General features: G+C 37.7%; 1 protein-coding gene across 1 annotated transcript in view; it reads left to right on the top strand.

The window, feature by feature from the left end:
* Positions 1-25722, top strand: part of MPP7 (MAGUK p55 scaffold protein 7) — a gene marked incomplete at its 5' end in the record, with an annotated part of 111396 nt that overhangs the window by 40695 nt on the left and 44979 nt on the right. The window contains 4 exons of the mRNA XM_084253300.1: positions 2269-2349; positions 17544-17675; positions 20462-20543; positions 21098-21183. Coding sequence (XP_084109426.1) covers positions 2269-2349; positions 17544-17675; positions 20462-20543; positions 21098-21183 — 381 coding nt within the window. The remainder of the gene's footprint in view (positions 1-2268; positions 2350-17543; positions 17676-20461; positions 20544-21097; positions 21184-25722) is intronic.

Genomic DNA, 25722 nt, shown 5'->3' with positions numbered 1-25722 from the left:
TATGAGTGAGACCATCCGGTATTTTTCTTTTTCTTTTTGGCTTATTTCGCTGAGCATGATCCCTTCCAGCGCCATCCATGTTGCTGCAAATTGCATGTGTTTATCTTTTTTGAATGCTGAGTAATATTCCATGGTATATATGTACCACATCTTCTTGATCCAGTCATCTATTTTTGGGCATTTAAGCCGCAGCCTATGAAGCTGTCCTCAGCCATTGCAGCACGAGTTCAATCCCCGGCCAGGGAGGTGACCCACATGGCGCAGCAGACCTCTCCTGACTCGCCCGCTGCTCCCCTCAGCAGTGTGCTTTGGTCAATCTGCCTCTTCTGCTCCCCACTCTGTCTCTGGTGAATCCTCACCCCCCACACCTCTGGCCTGTACCCCAATTCTTGTATGCATAAATAAATAAACCTTAAAAAAAAAAGAAATCTAAAAAAAAAAAATAAAAATAGAATGTCTTCAGGTTTAATTTTCTTTGATGTATTTTATATTGTAATTTAGATGCAGTATATATGAAGATACCCCAGTTGTGTTCTTTTTGTTCCCCATTTTCCTTTCCATTTTTATCTAAAGATATGGCAAATTAGAAGGATGTGTAAATACACATATTTTACAAGGAATCTCTACATTATAGAACCAAAGCATTTGAGACAGTGAATAAAGATAGAGATCTAGTTCAACCAGTTAACTGCTGTTGCCACTTGAGAAAGTCATTAAAGTCAGTTTTAAAGCATTAAATGTTGAGGGCCTGGGGAAATAATTGTTTATAAACCAATGTAGTTTAGCCCAATCATATTACAATATTGGTTTTGAAAAAATTAGAGGCTAACATGTAAATATGGTAAAACACAGCATTTTAAAATTCATCAGAACAGTATATTTAAATCTTCAAAACATTGCTATATATTAAGAGATTAAAGAATGAAAAGAGACTTTAGCATCTTTCTGTAAGTTAAAAATTCTTTCCTTGAAGAAAGTGAGAATATCACCTTTAAGTAGTAAAATCACTCTTGAAATATAATAAAAAATATTTTTTTGGTGTATAATTTATATTGTCCCCTTCTTTTAGAGACAAGTGCTATTCCAGAGATAAGAACAATTATTTTTACTTGGTAGAAACATTAAGGACAAATGGAAATTTTTTTTTAAGTTTTATTTATTTATTTATTTATACAAGCACTGGATACAGTCAGAAGCGCGGGAGGGTAAGAGAATTCACCAGAGCCAGAGCAGGGAGCAGAACAGGCAGAAGGACCGAAGTACACTGCTGAGGGGAGCAGTAGGCCTGGCAGGAGAGGTCGGTGCGCCATGTGGGATACTCGCCCTGCGGCTGGGGATCGAACCAGCGCTGCAGAGGCTGCGGGCAGCTTTGCAGCCCAGCGCTCAACTGCTGTGCCACCGGGGAGGCCCTACAAATGGAAATTTTATGCAATGTTTTCAGGAGGTTTTTAAATGAAAAAAATATTTTTAATTCTAAAGTGCACATTTTATAATTCTAATCTTTTTTCTAATTGAACCTAGTTTTTCATCTTACGAAAATTTTATGATCCCCCTATAGAATTTTTCTCTCTGAATGAAGAACCTGAGCATGTTTGAAGTTCTAATCCTTTCTTTAGCTAGAACCCATGAATGAGAATTTTTGATCATTGTACTAGAATAGAATCTGCATTTTTGGTACTAGAGTAACCTATTATAAATAATTTTCTGATAAATCTGGTTTATATTTAACAGACTTTTTAGTCTATATAGGTAAACATAATAGATATTTCAGACCATTTGCTCTGCTAGGGGCATTCTCGTTCTTCCCTACCTCAACTCTAAACAGCAGGCTACTGTGGGTTTTTGGAAACCCTGTAGATTTCACCACCTCATTCAGAAGTTCTTTTTTTCCCCTCTTTTTTCTTTTTCTTTCTTTCTTTTTTTTTTTTTTTTACAGTGTCAAAACAAGATCCAGCCCTTTTTATACAAGTGGTCCTTTGTCTGCATGCAAAAGACCATTTTGTAGGTGAAGTGCTGGGATTTGACCTCATTGCAATAAATCAAAAGGTGATCTGGTTGATAGGATTCCTTGAGTTGTACTCAGCTGAGAGCCTGAGCTGGGATCTGGGCTATGTGTGGCCTCAGAAGAAGAGTTGATGATTGACAGTCTATTTTTCCTCTTTCTGACATCTTAATCACTGGAAAATAGCAAGATAGATTCTCGGTTGTCACAGATGGAGTTACACGAGGCTCTTACTAAACTATATGTCAATGTGATCTCCCTTGCAGTTGGCTGAAGAGCTTCAGAATAAGCCATTAAACAGCGAGATCACAGAGCTGTTGAAACTACTGTCAAAACCCAACGTGAAGGTGAGGACATGTTACATCTATAATAATATCTTCCAAAAGGGCTGCTTTCTGAGATTCTTTTACATGAATTTTGTTTTGAGCATCAATTTTCAGAAAAATGCATTGCCAGCTATTGTACTGTACTTTAATAACCTAAATATCTGCATTAAGGGAAACAGTTGAGTTTTAGATGATAATGTGACTGATTACAGGGTACTTTAATTGGGAAATTGAATTTCATTTGGCAAATCTAATGTAGCTTTAAGGTCATTTTCCTTTTAAATGAAGTTAAAACTACAGAATATAATGCTGATTAGTGGTTTTGTTTGGGCTCATTTTACTTGGTAAATTAATGATATTCTGAAGTGTTTGACACAATTGTCTGTTTTTCTATAAGATCACTTCAGTATTCTTCTTCATCTGCCTCCCACTTCTTTCTCCCCATTTCTTGTCCCTTTTCCAATTCATGTGTTAGTATATCATACCATTTTACAGGGGCAGAGCAAATTTCCAGTGTAAAATACTGGTGCAATATTGGTAGACAGATTCCAGTTCTTCCCTACCCTTCACCTTCCATGTTTATCACTTATTTTCTGCAAATTGGTTAATTACCAGAAGGCATTTCACAATTTTCCTTCTGTTAATTCTAAGGTCTTTAATGTGGTCAATCCTATAACCTGTATATTTTGGGCTCAGTATGGCTGCAAGTTATTTAAAATAGTTTATGGTCATAACTGCATATGAATTGCAGTTATGTAGTGAAAACAATCAGTTATCTTCTATGATTTCTGTTAATCATACATAGAATGTTGAATGAAAATTTCTGCCTAGATGCAAAAGCTGGTTTCTTCCTTCCTTGAAGGATCTCCTTTGATCTTAAACTGATACTGCAAAAATGGACAATATTTAAAATGAAGTAAAACGATGCATGCATTATACTTTCTGATCCTTTTAGTAAATAGAAGTATATGGATATATCCCTGTAAAGGTCTAGTATATGAGAGTAATTGACTTGTGGTGGTATAGGAAGGAGGTTGGTTGAATTTTAGTTTTAAAAAAACAAGGATCAGATTAAAGAATAGTTGCTTGCTATTAAAGATAAAGTGTGGGAAGATTAAGAGTATAGAGATTTGATAAATAGCCAGAGAACATACTGAAATTTTCTTCATTTAGTATTAGATTGGACATGTGAGATTATTAATCAGAGCAAGGAGAGTTTTAGAAACTGAAGAAGACTATATCAAACAAAACCACCAGCACCAATATGATTTTAGTATTCTAGTCAAGGGTGTTTGAAATGGAATAGCTAATCATAAATAGACTATACTGGATAGAAACTGGTACTTGACTTGAGTGGGAGATGTGATTTTTGGTGGTGTGATGAAGCACCATTGGATAACATGATATACTTGAATATCTAAACTTTATTGTGGCAAATATTTCAGATAAAAATTTTATTTGTCATATTTGTATAGTGGTGTGGCCAAAAAAATGGTTGCGCAGACAACATGAAAGTTGTGTGTGCAGGAATGTGTGTTGGAAGGAGGTAGGATTCTAGAGGGCGTGATGTTGTAGTTGGCAGTGCTAAGTTCTAGTTACTTTCTTCCATCTTTTGACCTAATATTTAACATTACTTTCCTGGAAATCATTGTACTAACCACCATTATGTTGAATTTCATGTTTATGGGGAATTACTTCATAAAGTACAGCCCTAAAACAAGTTTTAGCCATTTTCAGGAAATGAGCAACCATTCCTTTTTGTGCTAGGAATAAACTAAAATAATCTGCCTATTTTTTTTTTTTAAAGCAGCAGCAAGCTACTATAGACTATAACATGCATTCATAATTATTAGTTGAAGTATTAGTATATGAAATGTTATTCTGGGGTATAAATTTGCATATTGTTTTTCGTGGGTAAGGGAAGGAATTATTTACCTCTCAAAGATTGCTTTTTTGAAAAAGTATTGTTCGGGTCGCATTGATTTACAGCATTGTATATGGTTCAGAGGTATAGATCACATCTCTTCAGGTTTTTGTTAACACACCACACCCACCTTCAAGGCACCCATAGTCCACCATAGTCCACTGGTTACCCGCCCCCCACAACCCGTTCTCCACCCTCCTCCTCCCCTTCTGTTAGCATCAGTCCTATAATTAGGATTCTAGGGTTATTGGCTTAGTTTTGTCTGACTGGTTGTTTTGTTTCTCTGTATTCCCCATATAAGTGAAACCATGCAACATTTGTATTTCTCCTTCTGGCTTATTTTCCTTAGCATTTTCCCCTCCATTTGCAGCCATAGTGTTACAAATGGTCAAAGTTCATCCTTTCTTCTAGCTGAGCAGGGTTCTATTGTGTGTATACACCACACATTTTTAAACCAGTCATCTGTCCTTGAGTGCTTCGGTTACTTCCATAACTTGGCTATTGTAAATAGCACTACAGTAAATGTAGGAGTGCCCTTTATATTAGTATAACCCTTTATATTAGTATTTTTGCATTCTTTGGATAGATACTTAGGAATGGAATTGTTGATCATGTGGCAGATAATTTTTTTAATTGAGGTTATATTGGTTGACAATACTGTTTATGATTTAGGGGAGTAGGTTCACACCTACTATCATATGATAATCACCATACCACACCTACCATCTGTGTGTTCTTATCTCCTTACTATGTCTTTCAGCCCCCTCACTCCTTTATTGCCACCCCCACCTTCTCCTCTGATAGCTTCAATTCTACTGTCATATCTTTAGAGTTTGTTTTTGTTTAGTTTTGTCAGTTCCTCTGTTTTGTTTTTCTATATTCCACATACGAATTAAATCATATAGTATTTTCCTTTCGCCTTCTAACTTATTTTACTTAGCAGAACCCTGTTCAGCTACTTCTATGTTGTCAAGAATGACAAGATTTCTTTTTTTTTTTATAGCTGTATAGTATCCCATCTTCTTAATCTGTTGTTAGGCAGATAACTTGGTTATCTATAAACTTGGTTACTATCTAATAACTTGGTTACTATAAACAGCGCTGTAATGAATATAGGAGATCAATTTTTCATTTAACAAACCGCCATACTGTTTTCCATAAGGGCTGGACCAATCTACATTTCCGTAAACAGTGTACAAGGGCTTCTTTTTCTCCACACCCTTACCAGCACTTGTTTCTGGTTTTTTTCAGATGAAACATTCTCACAGGTGTGAGGTGGTATCTCATTGTAGTTTTGATTTGAATTTCTCCAAATATAAGTGATGATGAGCATTTTTTCAGATGCCTATTTTGTTCGTTTTCTTTAGGGAAGTGTCTGTTTAGCTTTTCTGCCCATTTTTTGATTTGGTTGTTTCCTTTTTGTTGAGTTGTATGAGTTATTTGTAGATCTTGTATATCAGGCCTTGTAAGATGTATGTTGTGTAAATATTTCTCTCATTTAGTAGGGTGACTTTATTTTACTGACAGCTTCATTCACTGTACAGAGGCATTTTAGATGTAATCCCATTTGTGTATATACACTTTTTTTTCTCATGCCATTAGAGACAAATCCTTGATCACTGAAGACAATGTTGTGAAATGTTTTGCCTATATTTTCTTCTGTGTATTTTATGGTTTCAGGTCTAATTCAAAATCAAAATCTTTTTTAATTTTTGTATATGGTATGAGATAATGGTCTACTTCTGTTCTTTTGCATGTGGCTGTACAGATTTCTGAGCATCATTTGTTGAAGAGACTTTCCTTTCTCCATTGTATACTTTTGATTTCCTATGTCATAGGTTAGCTGTCCATATAAATGTGGGTTTCATTCTGGACTCTATTCTATTTCATTGGTCTGTGTGTGTTTTTATTTCAGTCTCATACTGTATTGATTATTGTTGCTTTGTAGTAGAGTTTGAAGTCTGGGAGTGTGAAAACTCCATTCCTCTTCTTTCTTGTGAGTGTTGCTTTGACTATCCAGGTTCTTTTGTATTTCCATATGAATTTTACTAGGGTTCTGTTTCTTTGAAGAGTGCCATTGAAACTTTGACAGGATTACAATGAATCTGTATATTGCTTTGGGTAAGTTGGCGATTTCAACAATATTAGTTGTTCTAATCTATGAGCAGCATGGAGTATCTTTCATTACTTTGTGTCTACCTCTATTTGTTCTATAGTACCTGTTGTTTTCTTTGTATAGGTCCTTTACCTGCTTTATTAAGTTTACTCTTAGGAATTTAATTTTTTATTGGATGTAATTGTAAATTGCAAATGGTATTGTTTTCTTGCATTGTTTCTCTTCTAACTTGTTTGTATATAAGTCAAGTGTTTTTTACATATTGATTTTGTAACCTACTTTACTGATATATTGTTTCAAGTCATTTTTGAGTGTTATCTTTAGGGTTCTATATTTACTTTCATGTCATCTGCAAATCATGATAGTTTTAGTTTTTTCCCCATTTTGGATTCCTTTTATATCTTTCTCTTGCCTAATTGTTCTACTGAGGACTTCTAATACTATGTTGAATAGTAGTGGTGAAAGTAGACATCCTTATCTTGTACCAGATCTTAGACAAAAAACTTTCAGTTTCTCAAATATGATCTTAGCTATGGGTTTGTGATGTATGGCCTTTATTATTCCTTTTATCCTTGTTTTTGAGAGTTTTTATCATAAATGGGTGTTTAGTCCTGTAAAGTGTTTGCTCTCATTTATTGACATGGTCATGATTTTTATCAATCTTTTTTTGATTTGATGAATTACATTGATTCATTTTTGACTGTTCAAACATCCTCATTACCCTGGAATAAATCCCAGTTGATATGATGCATTAATCTTTTAATGTGTTCTTGAATTCAGTTTGATGTTATTTTGTGGAGAATTTTTACATCTCTGTTCATCAGAGATATTGATATATAGTTTTCACTTTTTATGATATTCCTGTCTGCTTTTGGTATCAGAGTAATGCTGGATTAATAATGTATTTGGAAGCATTCCCTCTTCCTTGGTATTTTGGAAGAATTTGAGAAAGGTTGTTATTAGTTCACCTTTGAAGGTTTGGTAGAACTCACTAGAAACCATCTGGTCCAGAGCTGTCTTTTTTTTTGTCTTTTTTTTTTTTTTCTGGGAGACTTGATTACTCTTTCAATTTCCTTGCTTGTGTTTCTAATAGTTTCTCCATTTCTTTTGTATTATTCAACTTGCTGGCATACACATTTTCATAGTAGTCTCTTATGATCCTCTATTTCTGAAATGTGTGTTGTAGCTTCTCCTCTTTCATTTCTGATTCTGCTTATTTGAGTTTTCTCCCTTATTTTTTTAAAGGTTTATTTATTTATGCATACAAGAATGGGGGTACAGGCCAGGGGTGCGGGGGGGGGGGGTGAGAGGATTCACCTGAGACAGAGGGGAACAAAACAGGCAGATTGACTGAAATACACTGCTGAGGGGAGCAGCGGGCGAGACAGGAGAAGTCTGCTGTGCCATGTGGGTTGCTCTCTGGCCAGGGATCGAACTCATGCTGCAGTGGCTGCAGTTAGCATCATAGGTTGCATCTTAACCCCTTGCGCACCAGGGAGGTCCCTGTCCCTTATTTTCTTTGTGAACTATCAATAGTTGGATATTTGTCTACTTTCTTTGTTGTTCAGAGAAGCAGCTTTAGGTTTCATTGATTTTTTTTTGAATATTTTTGAAATTTCTACTTTATTATTTCTGCTCTAATTTTTAGGATTTCCTTCTGTATACTGGTTTTTTGCTTTGTTTGTTCATCTTTACCTAGTATTTTTTTTTAAAGATTTTTTTTTTATTTATGCATACAAGAACTGGGTTCCAGGCTGGAGGTATGGAAGGTGAGAGGATTCACCAGAGACAGCAGGGAGCAGAACAGGCAGAAATACACTGCTGAAGAAAGCAGCGGGTGAGACAGGAGAGGTCTGATGTGCCTTGTGGGTTAGCTCTCTGGCCAGGGATTAAACTCATGCTGCTGGGCCTCCCCTGGTGGTGCAGCGGTTGAGCGCTGGGCTTCAAAGCTGCCCGCAGTCTCTGCAGTGCCACTTCCATCCCCGGCTGCTGGCGAGGGTCCCACATGTCGCTCAGACCTCTCCTGTCTCGCCTGCTGCTCCCCTCAGTAGTGTATTTCGTCAGTCTGCCTGTTCTGTTTCCTGCTCTGGCTCTGGTGAATTCTCTTACCCTCCCACACTTCTGACTGTACCCAGTGCTTGTATAAATGAATAAATAAAATCTTTAAAAAAAAAAAAACAAAAAACAAAACCTCATGCTGCAGTGGCTGGCGATATAACTTGATAGTCCTGAGACTAATCCTTGCACCATCAGGGAGACTCCTTTACCTAGTTTTGTAAGGTGTAATATTAGATTATTTCAGCTCTTTCTGTTTTTTTTTTTAAGTATTTATTTATTTATACAAGAACTGGGGTACAGGCCAGAGGCACAGGAGGGTGAGAAGATTCACCAGAGACACAGCAGGGAGCAGAACAGGCAGACTCACTGAAACACTCTGCTGAGGGGAGCAGTGGGCAAGACAGGAGAGGTCTGCCTCGCCATGTGGGTAGCTCCCTGGCTGGCTGGGAATCAAACTCATGCTGCAGAGGCTGCAGACAGTTTCACAGTGCTGTGCTCAACCCGCTGCGCCACTGGGGAGGCCCTCTTTCTGTTTTTTTGATGTGAGTACAAGTACAACATAATTTCCACATCATACTGCTTTTGCTCCATTCCATAGTTTCTGGTAGCTGTAATTTTCATTTTCATTTGTCTTTTGGTACTTTTTTTTTTTTATACAAGCACTGGGTACAGTCAGAATTGTGGGAGGGTGAGAGAATTCACCAGAGCCAGAGTGGGGAACAGAACAGGCAGACTGACAAAGTACACTGCTGAGGGGAGCAGTGGGCGCGGCAGGAGAGGTCTGCATGCCATGTGGCACCCTCCTTGCCATTGGCCGGGGATGGAACCAGTGCTGCAAAGGCTATGGGCAGCTTTGCAGCCAGCGCTCAACTGCTGCGCCACCAGGGGAGACCTCTGTCTTTTGGTATTTTTTAAAATCTTTGTTGATTTTCTCAAAGACCCAATAGTCTTTCAGTAGTATGTTCAGTAGTATGAACTTTTTCACACTTGTTTTGTTGTCCAACATGTGATCTGTTCTGATAAATGTTCCATGTGTACTTGAGAAGACTGTGTACTCAGCTTTTTGGGGTGTACTGCCCTGCAAATGTCTATGAACTCCATGAGGTCTAATTTGTTTAAAGTTACCGTTTCCTTATTGACTTTTTTCTTTTAAAGGTTTTTAAAATTTTATATATATATATATATTATATTTTTCATTTTTGTACAATGTGTGCTTTCTCCTCTCAGGGTATAGTCCCTGTAAAATGCCCACTGCCAATTCACCTGTGAACCATCACTCTAGTTCCTTGTGCTCTTCCTACCCTTGTTTTGATCCTTCTCTCTCCTCCTCCCCTGCAGAATGTCTCTGACTTATTGTTGCCTATTGATTTTAATTTTTAATTTATAATAATTACTTTTTTTCCCCTGATCCCTTATTTGGTTCCCCTGTATTCCCCCTATAAGTGAAACCATCTGATATTTTTCTTTCTGGCTTATTTCACTGAACACAATCCCTTCCAGCTCCATCCATGTTGCTGTTAATGGCATGAGTTTATCTTTTTTGATAGCTGAGTAATTTTCCATTGTGTATATGTACCACAGCTTCTTGATCCAGTCATGTATTTTTGGTCATTTGGGTTGTTTCCATAGCTTGCCTACTGTAAAAAGTTCTTCAGTAAACATAGGGGTACAGGTGCCCTTTTGAATTAATGTTTTTGTATCCTTTGAGTATATTGCTAGGAGTGAAATTGCTGGATTGTAGGGAAGCTCCATTTTTTGTAGTTTGAGGAACCTTCACACAGCTTGATCCATTCCTAGCAAAAGTAAGGTGTTGAAGTCTCCAATACTGTTATGTTGCTGCCAATGTCTGTTTTTTAGATTTGATGTGGCTGCATTAAAATTTTTGATGCTCATTTGTTTTGTGTCTGTGTGTGTGTGTGTAGACACATATATACACGTACATATATATGTGTGTATATACATATACATACACATACACATATACATATATTCATGAATGTTATGTCTTCCTGATGTATTGTTCCCTTAATTATCAAATAATGTCCATCTCTGTCTCTTGTTACCTTTTAACTGGAATTCTATTTTATCTGATGTAACTATGACTGTTCCTGCTTTTTGGGGGTCCTATTTGCCTGTAGGATTGTTTTCCAATCATTTCCCTTGAGCCTGTGTTTATCCATGGAGATCAGATGTCTATCCAGGAGACAACAGAAAGTTTATCCTTTTACATCCTGCAACTTCCTTATTTTCTTATTTAAAGCTTCATTTTCTATTTTTGTCCAGTAATTTTATTTCATATCACTTGTTTCTCTGACTTTTCTTTAATCTATGACGAGTAGTCTGTATCACCTTGACTTGCTTTTTTGCATTTTATTCCATCTCTTTGAATTTCTTTATGATGGCAGTTTTGAACTCTTAATAGGAAGATAAAATCTTCCTTATCTTTTGGTTGGGTTCTAGACAGTTGTTCTCTCTTTGTGCTGTCATATTTTACATGAGGTCTGAAATTGCCATGTGTTGTCTATTTTTGTCTACCCATTTTGATTTTTAAGATCTTAGAGATTTGAGCCACCTACCTTTCCAGCTGGTGGTGCTGTTGCTTTTATATAATTTTGGATGTTTGACCTTTCTGGGCTTTCTGTAGGTTTGAAACCTGATCATAGAGCTGCTGAGTTGTGGATTGTGGGAGGCACTTAGTGGGTTTAGGTTCTGGTTTGAATGCTCTGGGTGAGGGGCAGGCTTGCATTTGTGGCACTACTAATACCCTTCCCCTGTGGGGTTCTAGACTGGACTCTGCTGTCTCTCTTCATTATCAGTGAGCATCAAAAGGTCAACCCTAAAGCATGAGGGAGAGGGAGTGAAGCCCAGGGCAAGTCCATGTTCCTTTCACTGGGGAACTAGCCTGCTGGGAGCACCGCAGCTCCACTGCACATATTTCCCTTCATTCATGGGTATCTATGTCCACTCCCTGGCATGATATGTGCAGCAACCTTTTGCTCCCACCTACAGCCTCTATGCATCTCTCTTCACCCACCTCTGAATTATTGAAGCATGAATCTCCTCCATGTCACTTCTGGTATAGTCTGCCTCCTCTCCAATATCTAAGAGATACTCTTTAACAATAGTCACACCTGAGAAATGTCAAAGTGTAAAGATTACACCAATTTTTTACAACTTTGTGTTGACAATCAGTATCCACATGAAAGAAAATTGTTATTCTAATAGTGTCTACAAAATCCAGTCTTATCATCCAAATCTAAAAGTCTATGAAAAATTAAAAAGAATAACAAAATCATATAGTAAGGAAAGGGAAATGGTAGTGAGTAGCAAAAGGCTATTAATAGAATATGAAAGCATCTTGCAGTGATGTTGGCAGTATTTAGGGACACTGAGGAGCTGTTGATCTCTACGGAGACTTGTTTTTAGGGAAGCAAAGACAGTCATTAATAAATGAGGAGCACTCCTAGGGATCACATTGCCACATTAAAGGTAGCTTAACCTTTGTGAGTCATCATTCTATTGCTCATTTTTGATAAAACATAGAAGTGACATCACCTCTAGAATATGATATTATAATTTAGGAGGTCAGGGAAAATTTGGTAGATTTTTAAAAGGCAGTAAACCAAAAAGATTTGTTGTAGTTTTTCGGCTTTTGAAAACATTCATTTATCAGAAATTACTCATTGCCTGAGCATGCAGAATGGACGAGACTTCATTAAAGCATGCTAAGGGAAAAGTTAAGCTTCCGTCTGAGGGGATAAATCAGTGTTACTCATCCTTATGAACTGAACACTTAATTTTGTGGCTCTGACAGATACTTACAACATAGAATTACTCCAGGGGGTTCAAGTCAGTGAAGGGCTCATGAACCTGATGAGTTACAGGCTTAGTGTTCAATTTCCTACAGATTTTCTGAGCAACAGGTAAACCCATCAGTTGTGATTGGAGGTTATCACTATTGGAAGCAATTTTATTTTACGTTGTTTCCTTTTTGAAAAGAAAATCTGTTTATTGAACAGCAAAGTCACAATTGCCAATACAGGAAAGTGGAATACAAAGTTACTTTTAGTTGTCTAAAATTAAAATGTTGCTAACCAAAAATACTTGTAAAGCAGAGCTGTTAAGAATGATAACCTTGGGCCTCCCCCGTGGTGTAGCGGTTGAGCCCTGGGTTGCAAAGCTGCCCACAGCCTCAGCTGTGCTGGTTTGATCCCCGATGCTCCCTGGCCACCAGAGGAGGGTCCTGCATGGGTCGCAGACCTCTCCTGCCACCCACTGCTCCCTTCAGCAGTATAATTAGGTCGTTCTGCCTGCTCTGCTCCCCGCTCTGGCTCTGGTGAATCCTCTCACTCTCCCACGCTTCTGACTGTACCCAGTGCTTGTATAAATAAATAAACAAATAAATCTTAAAACAAAGAAAAGAAAAAAAGAATGATAACCTTGCTATCTATAAATCTTACAAGTGTATTTTGGAATCCAAACATGGGAATGAGTACAAAGTTAAGGAGGGAAAATACATAGCTGGTCTTATTAATACTACCTATCAATTATAATAATTAGTTACCATAAGTATGCAGATTGTGGAACACATCTGGTATTCTTCATACCTCCATATCAATCCATATTCCCATCTGCTGTTATGACCACTTTCTGAAAGACTTCTTAAAATACTTTTTTTTTCTAATCCAAGTCAGCTGGTAATAAACCTTTACAGCTTTTGTATGTCTTTAATAATACACAGCTTCATGTGGAGATTTCTGGACCTACTAAACATAGAGCTTCCATATGATCCAGCAATTCCACTCCTAGGTATTTACCCAAAGGACACAGAAACATCAATTCCAAAGAGCACCTGCACCCCTATGTTTATAGCAGCACTGTTTACAATAGCTAAGCTTTGGAAACAACCCAAATGCCCCCAAATAGATGACTGGATCAAGAAGATGTGGTACATATACACCATGGAATATTACTCAGCATTCAAAAAAGATAAACACATGCAATTTGCAGCAACATGGATGGCGCTGGAAGGGATCATGCTCAGCAAAATAAGCCAGAAAGAAAAAGAAAAATACCGGATGGTCTCACTCATAGCAGGAATCTAGAAAACTTAAATAAGGGACCAGGAAAATGAGTAACTATAAGAAAGTGAAAATCAAAATCAACAAACAACTATGAACCAGAGACACTCTAAGGGGGGTAGGGGGTGGGGAGGGGAGGGATTGGGGTCAAAATAAGGGGGCTGCAATTTTATGGGGAATATAAAAATAAAATTTATTTTAAATAAATAAATAAATAAATTTAATAAATAAACCCCAAAAAACAAAACAAACAAAAAATACACAGCTTCACTATCCCTTCATTTCTAAAAGGTATTTTTTACCTAGGCATACAATTTTAGGTTGACAGAATATTAAAGGTGTTGCTCTCTTTTCTTGTGGCTCTGTTGTCTTATAGAAACATGGCTTCTAAATGGAAAGTGTTGTTATTTTACTTTTTTAAAAATAGGTGCTTTTTTGTTTGGATGATTTAAAATTTTTTCTTTTTCATTGGAAATACAAATCATTGAAGCTAAAAGAACACTTGGTTATCCAACTGCAATGAGACTGACACCAAGACAATAGTCATGAAAATACCAAAAGTTTAAGACAAAGAATGTTGAATGTATCTTCCTGTTCATGTGAAAACACTCATTTGAAGGGATATATGCACTGCAGCCCTGTTTATAATAGCGAAGTTGAAAGTAATCAAGTATGGAACTAACCTAAATGCCCAAAACTTATCAGCGAATTAAGAAGATGTGGAATGGAATGGAATGAGATACCATTTAGCTATACAAAAAAAACCAAAAATGAATCTTGCCATTTGCTAGAACATGGATGGACCTGCAGAGAATTATGTTAGGTGCAGTATGTCAGAATGAGAAAGACAGATACTGGATGGTCTCTTTCATATATGCAATATAGAGAATCAAAACCGAGTGACAGACAAACCAAATGAGTACAAGCCCTAAAAATCTGACTGTAGAATTGAGGCTATAGGAGGGGCAGGGGTTACTGCCATTCACAATGGGAAGTGGCCCCATGGATATGCTGAAGGATTAGGGGTGCTTTGATGATGGGTGTGGTGTGGTAAGCTATCTCTGAGAGGTGTGTGAACCTATAATTCTGAATCACATACAGTTTTGTAAACCAATGTTACCTCAGGTTAAAAAAAAAACGCAAAAAAGAAAGGTAATTGTCTCTGCTAATGTTAAAATTCTTATAACCCATGACCTAGTCATTTTAATCTTAAATATAGTTATTCAAAATGGATATATAGGTACATCAAGAGAAGTGAAATATTTATAGCACCATTACTGATGATAGCCAAGAGCTGAAAGCTTAGTAAAGACTACTTGAAGATATGGGTAAAGAAACTGAAATAATCCAATGCTGGAATACACATTACTATGAAAAATGCGTGACTGCTGCTACCAGTTACGGCATAAATGAATCTCACTAACTTAACGTCAGGGAATTAGTGAACATGTGCTTATAATTCTATTCATGTGATTTTCAAATAGAGGTAAACTATCACCTTGGCAGGTGAGAGAGAAGTTGCATACTTTTGGGGTTCTGGGGTTTTGTTAACGCAGTATATATTTTTGGCCATGTTTACATGGATATATTATTTTTAACTGAAGTATTTTTTTTGTACTTGTGTTAGGTAAATTATTTTTTAAATTTATTTTTATATTTATCTTTTATACCATTGTATAGTCCCCATAAAATTCCCACCCCCAATTCACCCATGAATCATCACCATAGTCCTTGCAGAATGTCTTTGATTTATGGTTGTGTGCTAATTTTGTTTTTTTGTTGTTGTTGTTGTTGTTTTTCCTGATCCCTTATTTGGTTCCCCTATATTCCGCCTATCCATTTGATATTTTTTTTTTCCTTCTGGTTTATTTCTCTGAGCATGATCCCTGCGAGCTCCATCCAAGTTGCTGCAAATGGCATAAGTTTATCTTTTTTTGATTGCTGAATAGCTTTCCATTGTGTATATATACCACATCTTAACTGAAGTATTTTTTTTATACAATGTGTAATTTTAAGGTACACAACATGTTAATTTGATACATTTGCATATTGTAATAAGATCACCATTGTAATGTTACAGTACTCCTATCATGTTACATAATTATTTTTTTAATGGTTTGAATAATAAGTTAAAATCTCAGCATATTTGAGAATTATAATTCAATATTGCCTATATTCATTATACTGTGCATTAGATCTCTAGGTCTCATTTACTGCTCATTGCAGGGAGTATTCTGTTTTGCAGAGTCATCATGCTGTACTTTTATGAATTGTTTTTCTCTACATATATGTGAGATAGGGAAAGGATTTGATTTTTAATATAGACATCATTTCTTTCTCGTCTTAGAGCTTCTGTTTCAGTGGATAACACCTGTTAAACATAAAAGCATAAAGTGCATAGATGGTTATATGTTGTGAACATATATAAAGACAAAGAAGGAGGTATTATGAAATCAAATAACTGTGGGATTTACCTTTATAGTGGCTATTTTGGCCAGGTCTCTATATGAGAAAGAGTAGTTTTCGCTGAGTGATGAGGAGAGTAGTAAAGGTTTTAGAGGCATGTGAGATGTTTAGGATATGTAGAAGAGTTTGATCTTCATCCAAGGCCAGTGAACAGCTTTACAGGAGATATTGGTAGGCTAATTAGGTGATAAAATTCTAAAGTAATCACTGTGTCTATATTGTGAATCATAAGTTTGAAAATGGACCAACGGCGGACACAGTGGCACCATTTGGAAGCTGTTGTGATGGTCCAGGCAAAACATGACGACATTAATGATCTAACAAATTTTTATGTGAACAGTGTTCTGCTGCTCTGTCTTGTGACTGTAGGATGACAGCCATAGACAATACATAAATGAAAGAGCAAGTCTGTGTCACAGTAAAACCTCACTTACAAAAAGCAGGTGGCTGAGTTCAGCAGCCCTTCATCAAGGTACAGAATTTAAAGGTATCTTTTGTAGATTTACCAGGCCAGGTATTGGCTGTTGGGAGTATACGTGAGAAGAGAAACTTCAAGGATATCTCCAGGTTTCTTGCTTGTGTGACTCTTGGGTCACGACGTCACTGAGGAGGGAACGGTTAGTTGAAAGTCTGCAGCTTGCTTGCTGCATGTCAGGGTGCCCATGTTTTCCTTATTTTTGGTCCCTAAGACCAGTATGACCATGTTTTGTGGTGTTTTACCACCAAATCAGTCATGACTAGAAATTCTTTTATTACTTCATACAGGTTAGTCATCTATTGTATTGCACACAAAATTTAGAAATGAGAAAAAAGAATGAAAGTTGTGTGGATTGTGTAACCTGTGTGGTATTCTCAGACTGTCACCTTGGCCTTGCACTATGGTCTCATTCCTCCCTCTCAAAAGTAACACATACTCTTCCTGTCCCCACCCCTAACACAGACAGATACACACCTGCCCACAACAGCCATCCTCCTAAGGATGGACCAGAGAATATAAGGTTAGAGGACATTGTATGCTGACTCCTGTCATACATTAATGGCACTGGGGCTTGGGGCGGCAGCCAAATAGAGTGTCCTATTGTTCTGCACACTCCCTGTTTGAAAGTGACCCCTTTTCACGTAGTGGCCTTCTTACCACATTATGTCAAGATATAACAGAGGTATATTATTTTTATTTTTTTGGATTTATTTATTTTTATTTATTTGTTCGTTTATTTGTTTATACAAGCACTGGGTACAGTTAGAAGTGCGGGAGGGTGAGAGAATTCACCAGAGCCAGAGCAGGGAGCAGAGCAGGCAGAAGGACTGAAGTACACTGCTGAGGGGAGCAGCGGGCGGCAGGAAGGTCTGCGCACCATGTGGGACCCTCCTCCGGTGGCCGGGGAGCAGCCGGGAATCGAACCAGCGCTGCAGAGGCTGCGGGCAGCTGCGCAACCCAGCGCTCAACCGCTGCGCCACCGGGGAGGCCCAACAGATGTATATTATAACCCCACTCTGATTCTCTTTATAGGTCGATGTCTTTGCGTTTCATATTTATTAATACTTTGTCCCTAACTTTTGGCTCTGTCAGGCTTTGCTCTCTGTACATGACACTGTGGCTCAGAAGAGTTACGACCCTGTGCTGCCTCCTATGCCTGATGATATTGATGAGGAGGAGGACTCAGTAAAGATCATCCGTCTGGTCAAAAATAGAGAACCACTGGTAAGTTTTGGTCTATAATTAATGTGAAAATCTGAGTAGATATTGTGATAAGGACAAATTTAATGAGCACATACCATTTATTCTTCTCTAAAATATGCTTCCTCTGTGTCCTCAAAAGTTAAAATGAATGGAACATTTACATCTAATAGAATATGATTTAGAAAAAAAAAACTGAAGCAAATAAAATGGCTATAAATAGTAATTACCTTAAGCTGAAGTTTTCTGTACTGCACTTTCTTTGTCAAAATTAACATAAAATAAATTCAACTTAAGTATGCAAGAAAATAGGTAAGTTTTAAAACATTCAATTAAATTCATTTTGCATTTGTAGACTGTCATAGGACTGTTAACTTTCCTGTAGTATCACATAAACTATTTTATTGAGTTTGATTTTTTTTGATTTTATATATTTTTTACATCATTTTTCATTTATGCACAATGTATGCATTTTCATCATGGTTATAGTCCCCATACAATTCCCACCCCCCCTTGTTTTCATCCTACTCTCTCCTCACTGCCCACCCCCCCGTATTGTGTCTCTGGTTTAATGAAATATTACTCAGCAATCAAAAAAGATAAGGTCATGCAGTTTGCAGCACATGGATGGAACTGGAAGGGATTATGCTCAGCGAAATAAGCCAGAAAGAAAAAGAAAAATACCAGATGGTCTCACTCATAGCATGAATTTTGATGTTATTTTTATTCAAGCACATTGCATTAGGAATACATTTAGAGATTTGTGCTAATAGGAGTTTGGGAAGCAGGGAAGTAGAAATCCTCAAGAATGAAGGCATCAAAAAATAAGGCTAAGTCAAGTGTTAGTATTATATAGACAGTGAGATGTCTTTCCTCAGGTCGGTGTTGATCCTCTAGGAGCTATCAAATCAGCAATTAGCAAGCGTGGTCTACTTGAGAGTGCATATCTATGACAAAATACCCATAAATGTTAAAGTGGTTTTTTTTTTTCCTTCATTTGGAACTGATTTCACCCAGTTCTTGACTTTAAAAACCATCTGTGTGTCACTGATTCCCAGGGCTATTTTTCTTCCAGAACTTTCTTCTGATCTTTAAATTTTTATGTTTATCTGTCTACTTGATATCTCCATTTGCATGTCTAATAGACATCTCAATCTTGACATGTGCAGAAGTAAACTGATCTGTGTCCCCAAATCTGGTCTACCCATAGGATTCTTCCACTTACTTGATGACAATCCCATCCTTCAGTTACTCAGCCAAAAACCATGGAGTCAGTCTTTGATACTGCTCTTTCACATTCCATTTCTAATCCATTGGGAAATCCTTTGGCTCAACCATTGATATATCCAGACACTTGTCTTTACCACTGTTCCTGCCAGTAAGATGGAAACCTCCATCTTCTTCCCTGGGATTATTGTAACATCCTCCTCTTTGTTTCCTTGCTTTGGCCCTTGCCTTTGTTGGCTCTTTTCTCAACACAGGTAGAGTGTTCCTTTTAGATTCTATCACTCCTGCTTCAGAACCCTGCAGGTTTTCCTTTTCAGAGTAAAATCTAGAGTCCTTACAATACCTACAAATAATCTAATTGTGGAATCTTTTGCTTATTGTTTGACTCCTGTTAGAATGTATGTCCCTTAAGGAGGCAGAAATCTTTGGTTTTTTTTGTTTGTTTGTTTTCATCATTGCCTCACAAGCCCTTAGATCAGAACCTGGCACGTGGTAGGTCTTGGTGACCATTCATTAACTTCACTGAATCACAGAATAAAATCAAAGGGACTAGTGTTATGCACAACACACTGCATGATCCTGTACTAAAAAGGAGTATGACCCATGGTGGAGAAAGTCTTGTTCCACTTACCTCATTCTGTGTTGTAAACCACCACAGAATTTTGTGACCAAAACCATGATAAATTATTGCTCACAGTTTGAAGGAGTTGTGTGCCCACCTAATCTGCATCTTAGTTTTCCAAACCAATGCCAGTTTCTTGGAAGAAAAATCATGAACAGGCATTCAAAGTTAACATTTGTGCCTGACATTCTTACCAAACAGCGTTCAGTTAATTTGCTGCTGAACATTAATAAACCAGTTTTTGCATTCTGTTTGTTATTGTTTCCTAACTTTATGCCAAAATGTTAATTTTTTTTTTGTCCTAGGTATAGTGTTAGTTTTTTTGTTCTGGGTATAATCCTAGTACATAAAAACCTGAAGTAGCTATCTTTCTTCCATTATTTTGTCTTAGCCTTGGGTAGGGAGTATAATTTTGGAGTTTCAATTTTCTTTATTATCATTGCATTCCCTTACTATTATAGTATAACATACCACTGAACTAAAGTTTATAATCTTTCTCTATTCACTTAACCACATATACAGTCTTTCTTCTTCATTGTGTATGTTCTGATGAAATAAATTAAGAAAAGGCTTTGAAAGGGTAAAAAACAAATAATATTCAAATATAAGAATTTACAATGGAAAGAATATACTTGTACTACCCATAGTGTGAAGAGGTGAAAGATTTAAAAAAAAAATTTAGACTGTATTGAAAACATTAGATGAAGAAAAAAGAACATTGATGTAAAAATATAAACAAATAAAAACATTAGATAGGGTATAAGGTAGAAAATTCTGTATCTTGTAATGGGTTCTTGTGAGACAAAATGGTGTAATGTTGATTCCTCCAACAGCAGTCCTGTACTATTTTGTAGTTTTTATTTCACGTCTTCCAAATGAATGTCTATTTCTGTCCCCTTACCCCACTACCTCTCAATATATACGTTTACCCACAAGAGCTTTTTTGATTTCTTTTTTAAAGGGAGCCACCATTAAGAGAGATGAGCAGAGCGGGGCCATCATCGTGGCTCGAATCATGAGAGGAGGAGCTGCAGACAGAAGTGGTGAGAGTTTCAGTGTTTAATGAGTGTAGCTGCGTCATAGCCTGCTTAATGGTTAACATTTCCAATATACGATTAAGAGGAGAACAGTCTTTGGATGTAATACAGCAAAGCAAGTAATGGGTTTTTCTGTTTTGAAAGGTGGAGACCTATTTAGATAAATGATAAATGAAGCTTGCTCTACTTTATGTTCTTAGTTTACATAGATTTCCAGAGTTCTATTATGACATGTTTCGGAGTTTCTCAATTGAAAAGTACTAATTAAAATTATGCAATATTTAAAAAAATAAAATTATTTTATAGCATGAAAATAGTGTGCATTTCTAGAGAGAGCAATATTCTGTTGTCATTTCTTTGCTAACATTGTTATGTTGTAGTCTTGATTCACTGCTGTCATAGAGACAGATAATCTGAAGCCTGAGAAGTGTGAAAGTCTCTTTTCCAATCCACACAGGTACTACAGGAACTGAACAATGCTTTTAGTATAGAAAAGCTTGCAGATGACAGCATTTTTTGGTAGCTAACACTGCTAAGACACCAAATTTGTTATTTCTCAGGTCTTATTCACGTTGGTGATGAACTAAGAGAAGTGAATGGGATACCAGTTGAGGATAAAAGGCCAGAGGAAATAATCCAGATTTTGGTAAGTTGAAAATTTATTTTCAATTGCATAGAAATTACATTGAGTGACTGTATTTAAACTTAGTTATGAATAAAGGATTTGATTTTAGTGGTCTAAGGTTCTAATCAGAGCTCTATTACTTAATCCCTATATGTTATTGGAAAATGTCTTCCTCTCTTTCTGGCATCATTGTTTTTATTTACAAAGTGAGAAGAAATATATCCTGGAATGTTCTGAGGATTAAATGCAATTTATTTGAACAATTTATTAGGGGATCTGTCCCAGATCAGGTAGGTACTTAATAGATGCATCTACTCAGTTGGTGATACATTTATCTTTGTCTTGCTCTCGACATAGCTAGACTATTAGCTATGATTTCTAAGTATACAAAGTAGTAAAATTAATTCAGATGTCTTATGAAACCTAAAATTGAATGGAATTATTATATAATTTGATAATATTCTCAAGTTCATTTGCAAGGGTAAATGAATGGAGCCTGCACTGTTACATGTGAAAACATGTTATAAACCTGCAGAAATAAAATGAGTTGACTATCTCAAAACAGACCTCCGTCTATGTGAAAATTTAGTATTTGATTAAGATGGCATTTTTAATTAGTGAGAAACTGATAAAATCATTTTAAAAATATGTCAGATTAGTAGGTGAATCTGTGAGAAGAAAATAGTTAATCCCTATTTCACAACACACACAAAAATAAATCACAACATGTATTTAAGTGTAAAAAAAAAATCACAAAATGTAGTATAATAAAACAGTTTTTAAAACTATAGGGTGGAGAAATAGTTTTTAACTTTAATGTGAAATACAAATAGAAAAATAACTGATGTGACTACTAAAATAGAGTTTCTATACAGAAAAAAAGATGCTGTATATAAACCTGAAAGACAAGTGAGATTGTAGGAAAAATATTTTAATACATGTAACAGAAAGCCAGTATTTTATTTTATTTTTAAAGATTTATTTATTTATTTATTTATTTATTTATTTATTTATTTATTTATTTATTTATGGGGTACAGGCCAGAGGTGTGAGGGATGAGAAGATTCACCAGAGACAGAGTGGGGAGCAGAACAGGCAGAAGGACCAAAATATACTGCTGAGGAGAGCAGCAGGGGAGACAGGAGAGGTCTGCCATGCCATGTGGGTTGCTCCCTGGCTGGCCAGGGATCAAACGGGCACTGCAGAGGCTGCGGACAGCTTCACGGGTTGCATCTTAACCCCTTGCACCACCAGGGAGGCCCAGAAGGCCAGTATTTTAATATACAGAGTTAATATAAACTAATAAGAAAAAATCATTTACAGAAAAATTGCCAAAGCATATATACAATTGACAAAAGAAATTATGATGTATAAAAGAAATTGGGATTTGCAGGTTTGATACTGCCTAGAGTGTGTCAGAGTAAGGGAAGTAGATATTTTTATATAGTTTTTATAGCAAGATAAATTAGTAGAAACTTTGAGATGCCTGTTAAACTATGAAAGTTTTAAATTTGCATACTCCTTCATTAAGAAACTCAATTGTTGGAAATTAATTTTAAGGAAATAATTTGCCTAATGTGTGTGAACAAATATTTTAAAGTATTTAGAATCTGTCAACAAGTTTTCCTTGACTAAATAATCAGTCATTCACATGATGGGTTACTGTAATGCAATGACTGATAGACTGTGCCCCTTAATAACAGCAACACTAATAATTGCTACATGATTGAGCTCTTAATGACACTATTGAGAGAACTTTATATACATTTTAAAAAACTGCGCGCGCGCGTGCGCGCGCACACACACACAAAGAATGCAAAAAGATTATAGCGAATGGGCCTCCCCGGTGGCGCAGCGGTTGAGTGCTGGGTTGCCAAGCTGCCTGCAGCCTCTGCAGCGCCGGTTCGATCCCCGGCTGCTCCCCGGCCACTGGAGGAGGGTCCCACATGGCGCGCAGACGTCTCCTGCCCTCCGCTGCTCCCCTCAGCCGTGTACTTCGGTCGCTCTGCTCCCCGCTCTGGCTCTGGTGAATTCTCTCACCCTCCCACGCTTCTGACTGTACCCAGTGCTTGTATAAATAAAAATAAATCTTTAAAAAAAAGATTATAGGGAAGACTTCTGCTCTGTCTATGGAATTAAGTGTTTTGTGAATTCTTACTAAAATCTGTGAATTTCTTTGACAGTAAGCAATAGCAACAATAATGCCATTTTGAAATAAACAAGTCCTTTATAAAATTCTGATATTTACACTGTAACGACCCCATTTCACTTGAAGCTGTGCTGTACTGGAGCGGCCTCCTTATGCTCCCAAGAGTTGACTCTATGCAGCTCTTCCCAGCTTGGCCTTCAGTGATGTTACACTGGGAAACTGGTGTCAGCTGTAGTGGAAGTGCTTCTACCTTGGCGATTATCAAGCAGTCCAAATCAGGACCTATTTTACAAAAATGCTCTCTGGGTTCACCATCGCACCACTGACAGTGAGCCTCAGAAACGGGTCCATTCTTTCCTTTCTCCTTCATCTTCTGCTTCCTGTCCATCTGCCTGTCCTCCTCCTTGTTCCCTCTTGCTTCCATCCTCATTCCTCTTCAATAAATGACAGGTATTTAGTGCTTTTATGGAGCTTACAATTTTGCAGGGGTAAAAGACATTAAATAATGCACATAAATATCTAGATATGGGTATGATAAATGCTGAAAAGAGAGAGAAATAGAGAATGGCAGAGACTGGATCAAAGGGAGACCTAGCCTTGTCTGACATAGTCATCAAAGAATTGTGCCCGGTGGTGGTGCCTGTTTTAATTCCTCACTCTCTTGATCTTCTAATCAATCTATTACATTTGGTATTTTATTCATTAGCCAGTCTTCAATAGAGATAAGTATTCCTTATTATTTTTCAGCTGAGCATTATAAAATAATGAATACATAATGAATCGTTTATATGCCAGTATAGGGATTTAGTCCCTAAAAACATGGCTCCTTATACTTAAATGTCATAGGATGATTGTAACAGTCTCATTTTCTTGGGTCTTTATTCTGCTGCTGTTTTACAGCATCCATTGTTTGTGGTGGTTTTTATAATTCAGGAGGTGTTGCTCTAGCTGTGATCTTGAGCTCCTCTTCAGGGATATTCTGCAGTTCTGTTGGACTGAGGCTTCTCTCAGGGGTTTTTTGCTCCAATACTTGAGATGATCTTTTGTCTTTCATTTTCAGCTCTTACAGGTTGTGGCAGGGATAAGCTTTCAGAGTGCAGCCTTTTCACCTGCCTGGTAGCTGGAGAACTGGTCCCAGGAAGGGACGACAGGTGGAAAGGAACTGGGACAGTAGGGCGCTGAAGGGCCCCCTGCAGTGAGTGTGGGATGCAGCTTTCCTGCTTGTGCAGTGGGTAGTGGAGTTGTGTGGTGGGGAGCCTTCTCCAGACCAGCTCCCCAGTCTGCCTGTCACCTCGCGCCAGCCTCAGCCCCTAGGCTGTGTTCAAGCACTGGATGTAGCACTGAGTGTGGACTGTAGTTGAGACGGGACAGCAAGCCCGGAGTTGTTCTGTTTTTCAGTACAGAGCCTCACCCTGGGGTGCTTGCTCCTGTTGTTAAGATCTAGATGCTTAACTCTGGCTAATGAAAGGGTTCATTTGTCCTGTTTTGGTGGGGGGAGGGCAGGTGTTTTGAATATCACAGCCTCAAACAATAGCCTTGTCTGAGAAGACCCAGATGATCCCTGTGGTTCTCCCCTGGCCGGTTCATGCTTCAGCTCTTTGTATTGGGAGCCTCAGGATCAGCCAGTGATCTGCCCTCTTACTCCTCTTTTAGTTTTCCAAGAGTGCACCTAGAGCCCTGGACACCAGCTCTGTGCCCTCCCTTAGCCAACACAGGGCTGGGTCTCCAAAGTCCCTGATGTGTGTTCTTACCCCTGGGTGAACAAGCACAGCTGGGGCGGGGGTGGGAGTGGTGGGGGCCGGGGTGGGAGTGGTGGGGGCCGGGGTGGGGGCGGGGCTTGCTAACCGCAGCTGTCCTCCCTCCTTGTCTTGAGTTGTCTGCCCGGCTATGACTGCAAACACAGTTTAGTCAAGCTTTTTCCTGCCCATTTGTGCTGAGCCTTTGCTCCGTTGCTTGCTGTGGTTGTCACTTATCTTTCAGGGGTTTATTTGCTGCAGTTTACTTGTGACTATGTGGAGGGGGTGAGGCTGGTGTGTGGCTGCGCGGCCTCTTGCTGGACCCTGAGTGTGGTCTCCCCTGTACCTTGTTTGTTATCCGTCCTCGCCATTTAACATGTCTGTGTTTTAGGCACTGTGCATCTTCACGCTTCTATTTTGAAGTAACTGGACATGGATGGTAATGTATTTATTGGCATTTCAGAAATAGATCAGAGGTAAAAGTGGATTTAGTGGTTAAAGGTTTTTAACTTATTTGACAGACTTTAGTGCTTTCTCAAATTACAGGAATTTCTACAAAAACAGTTTCCTCCGTTTGGTCTATCTAAGAGTAGAAACCCCAGGCTTGTAAATTTTCAGATGTTTTGGTTTTCTACCTATTTTCTCTTCTTTCTCCTTGGCTCTAGAAATCCTAAG

The sequence above is a fragment of the Talpa europaea genome (genome assembly GCF_964194135.1).
Source record: "Talpa europaea genome assembly, chromosome: 14".
Taxonomy (NCBI): Eukaryota; Metazoa; Chordata; class Mammalia; order Eulipotyphla; family Talpidae; genus Talpa; species Talpa europaea.
The sequence above is the reverse complement of the archived record's forward strand: the minus strand, read 5'-3'. Positions and strand labels throughout refer to the sequence as shown.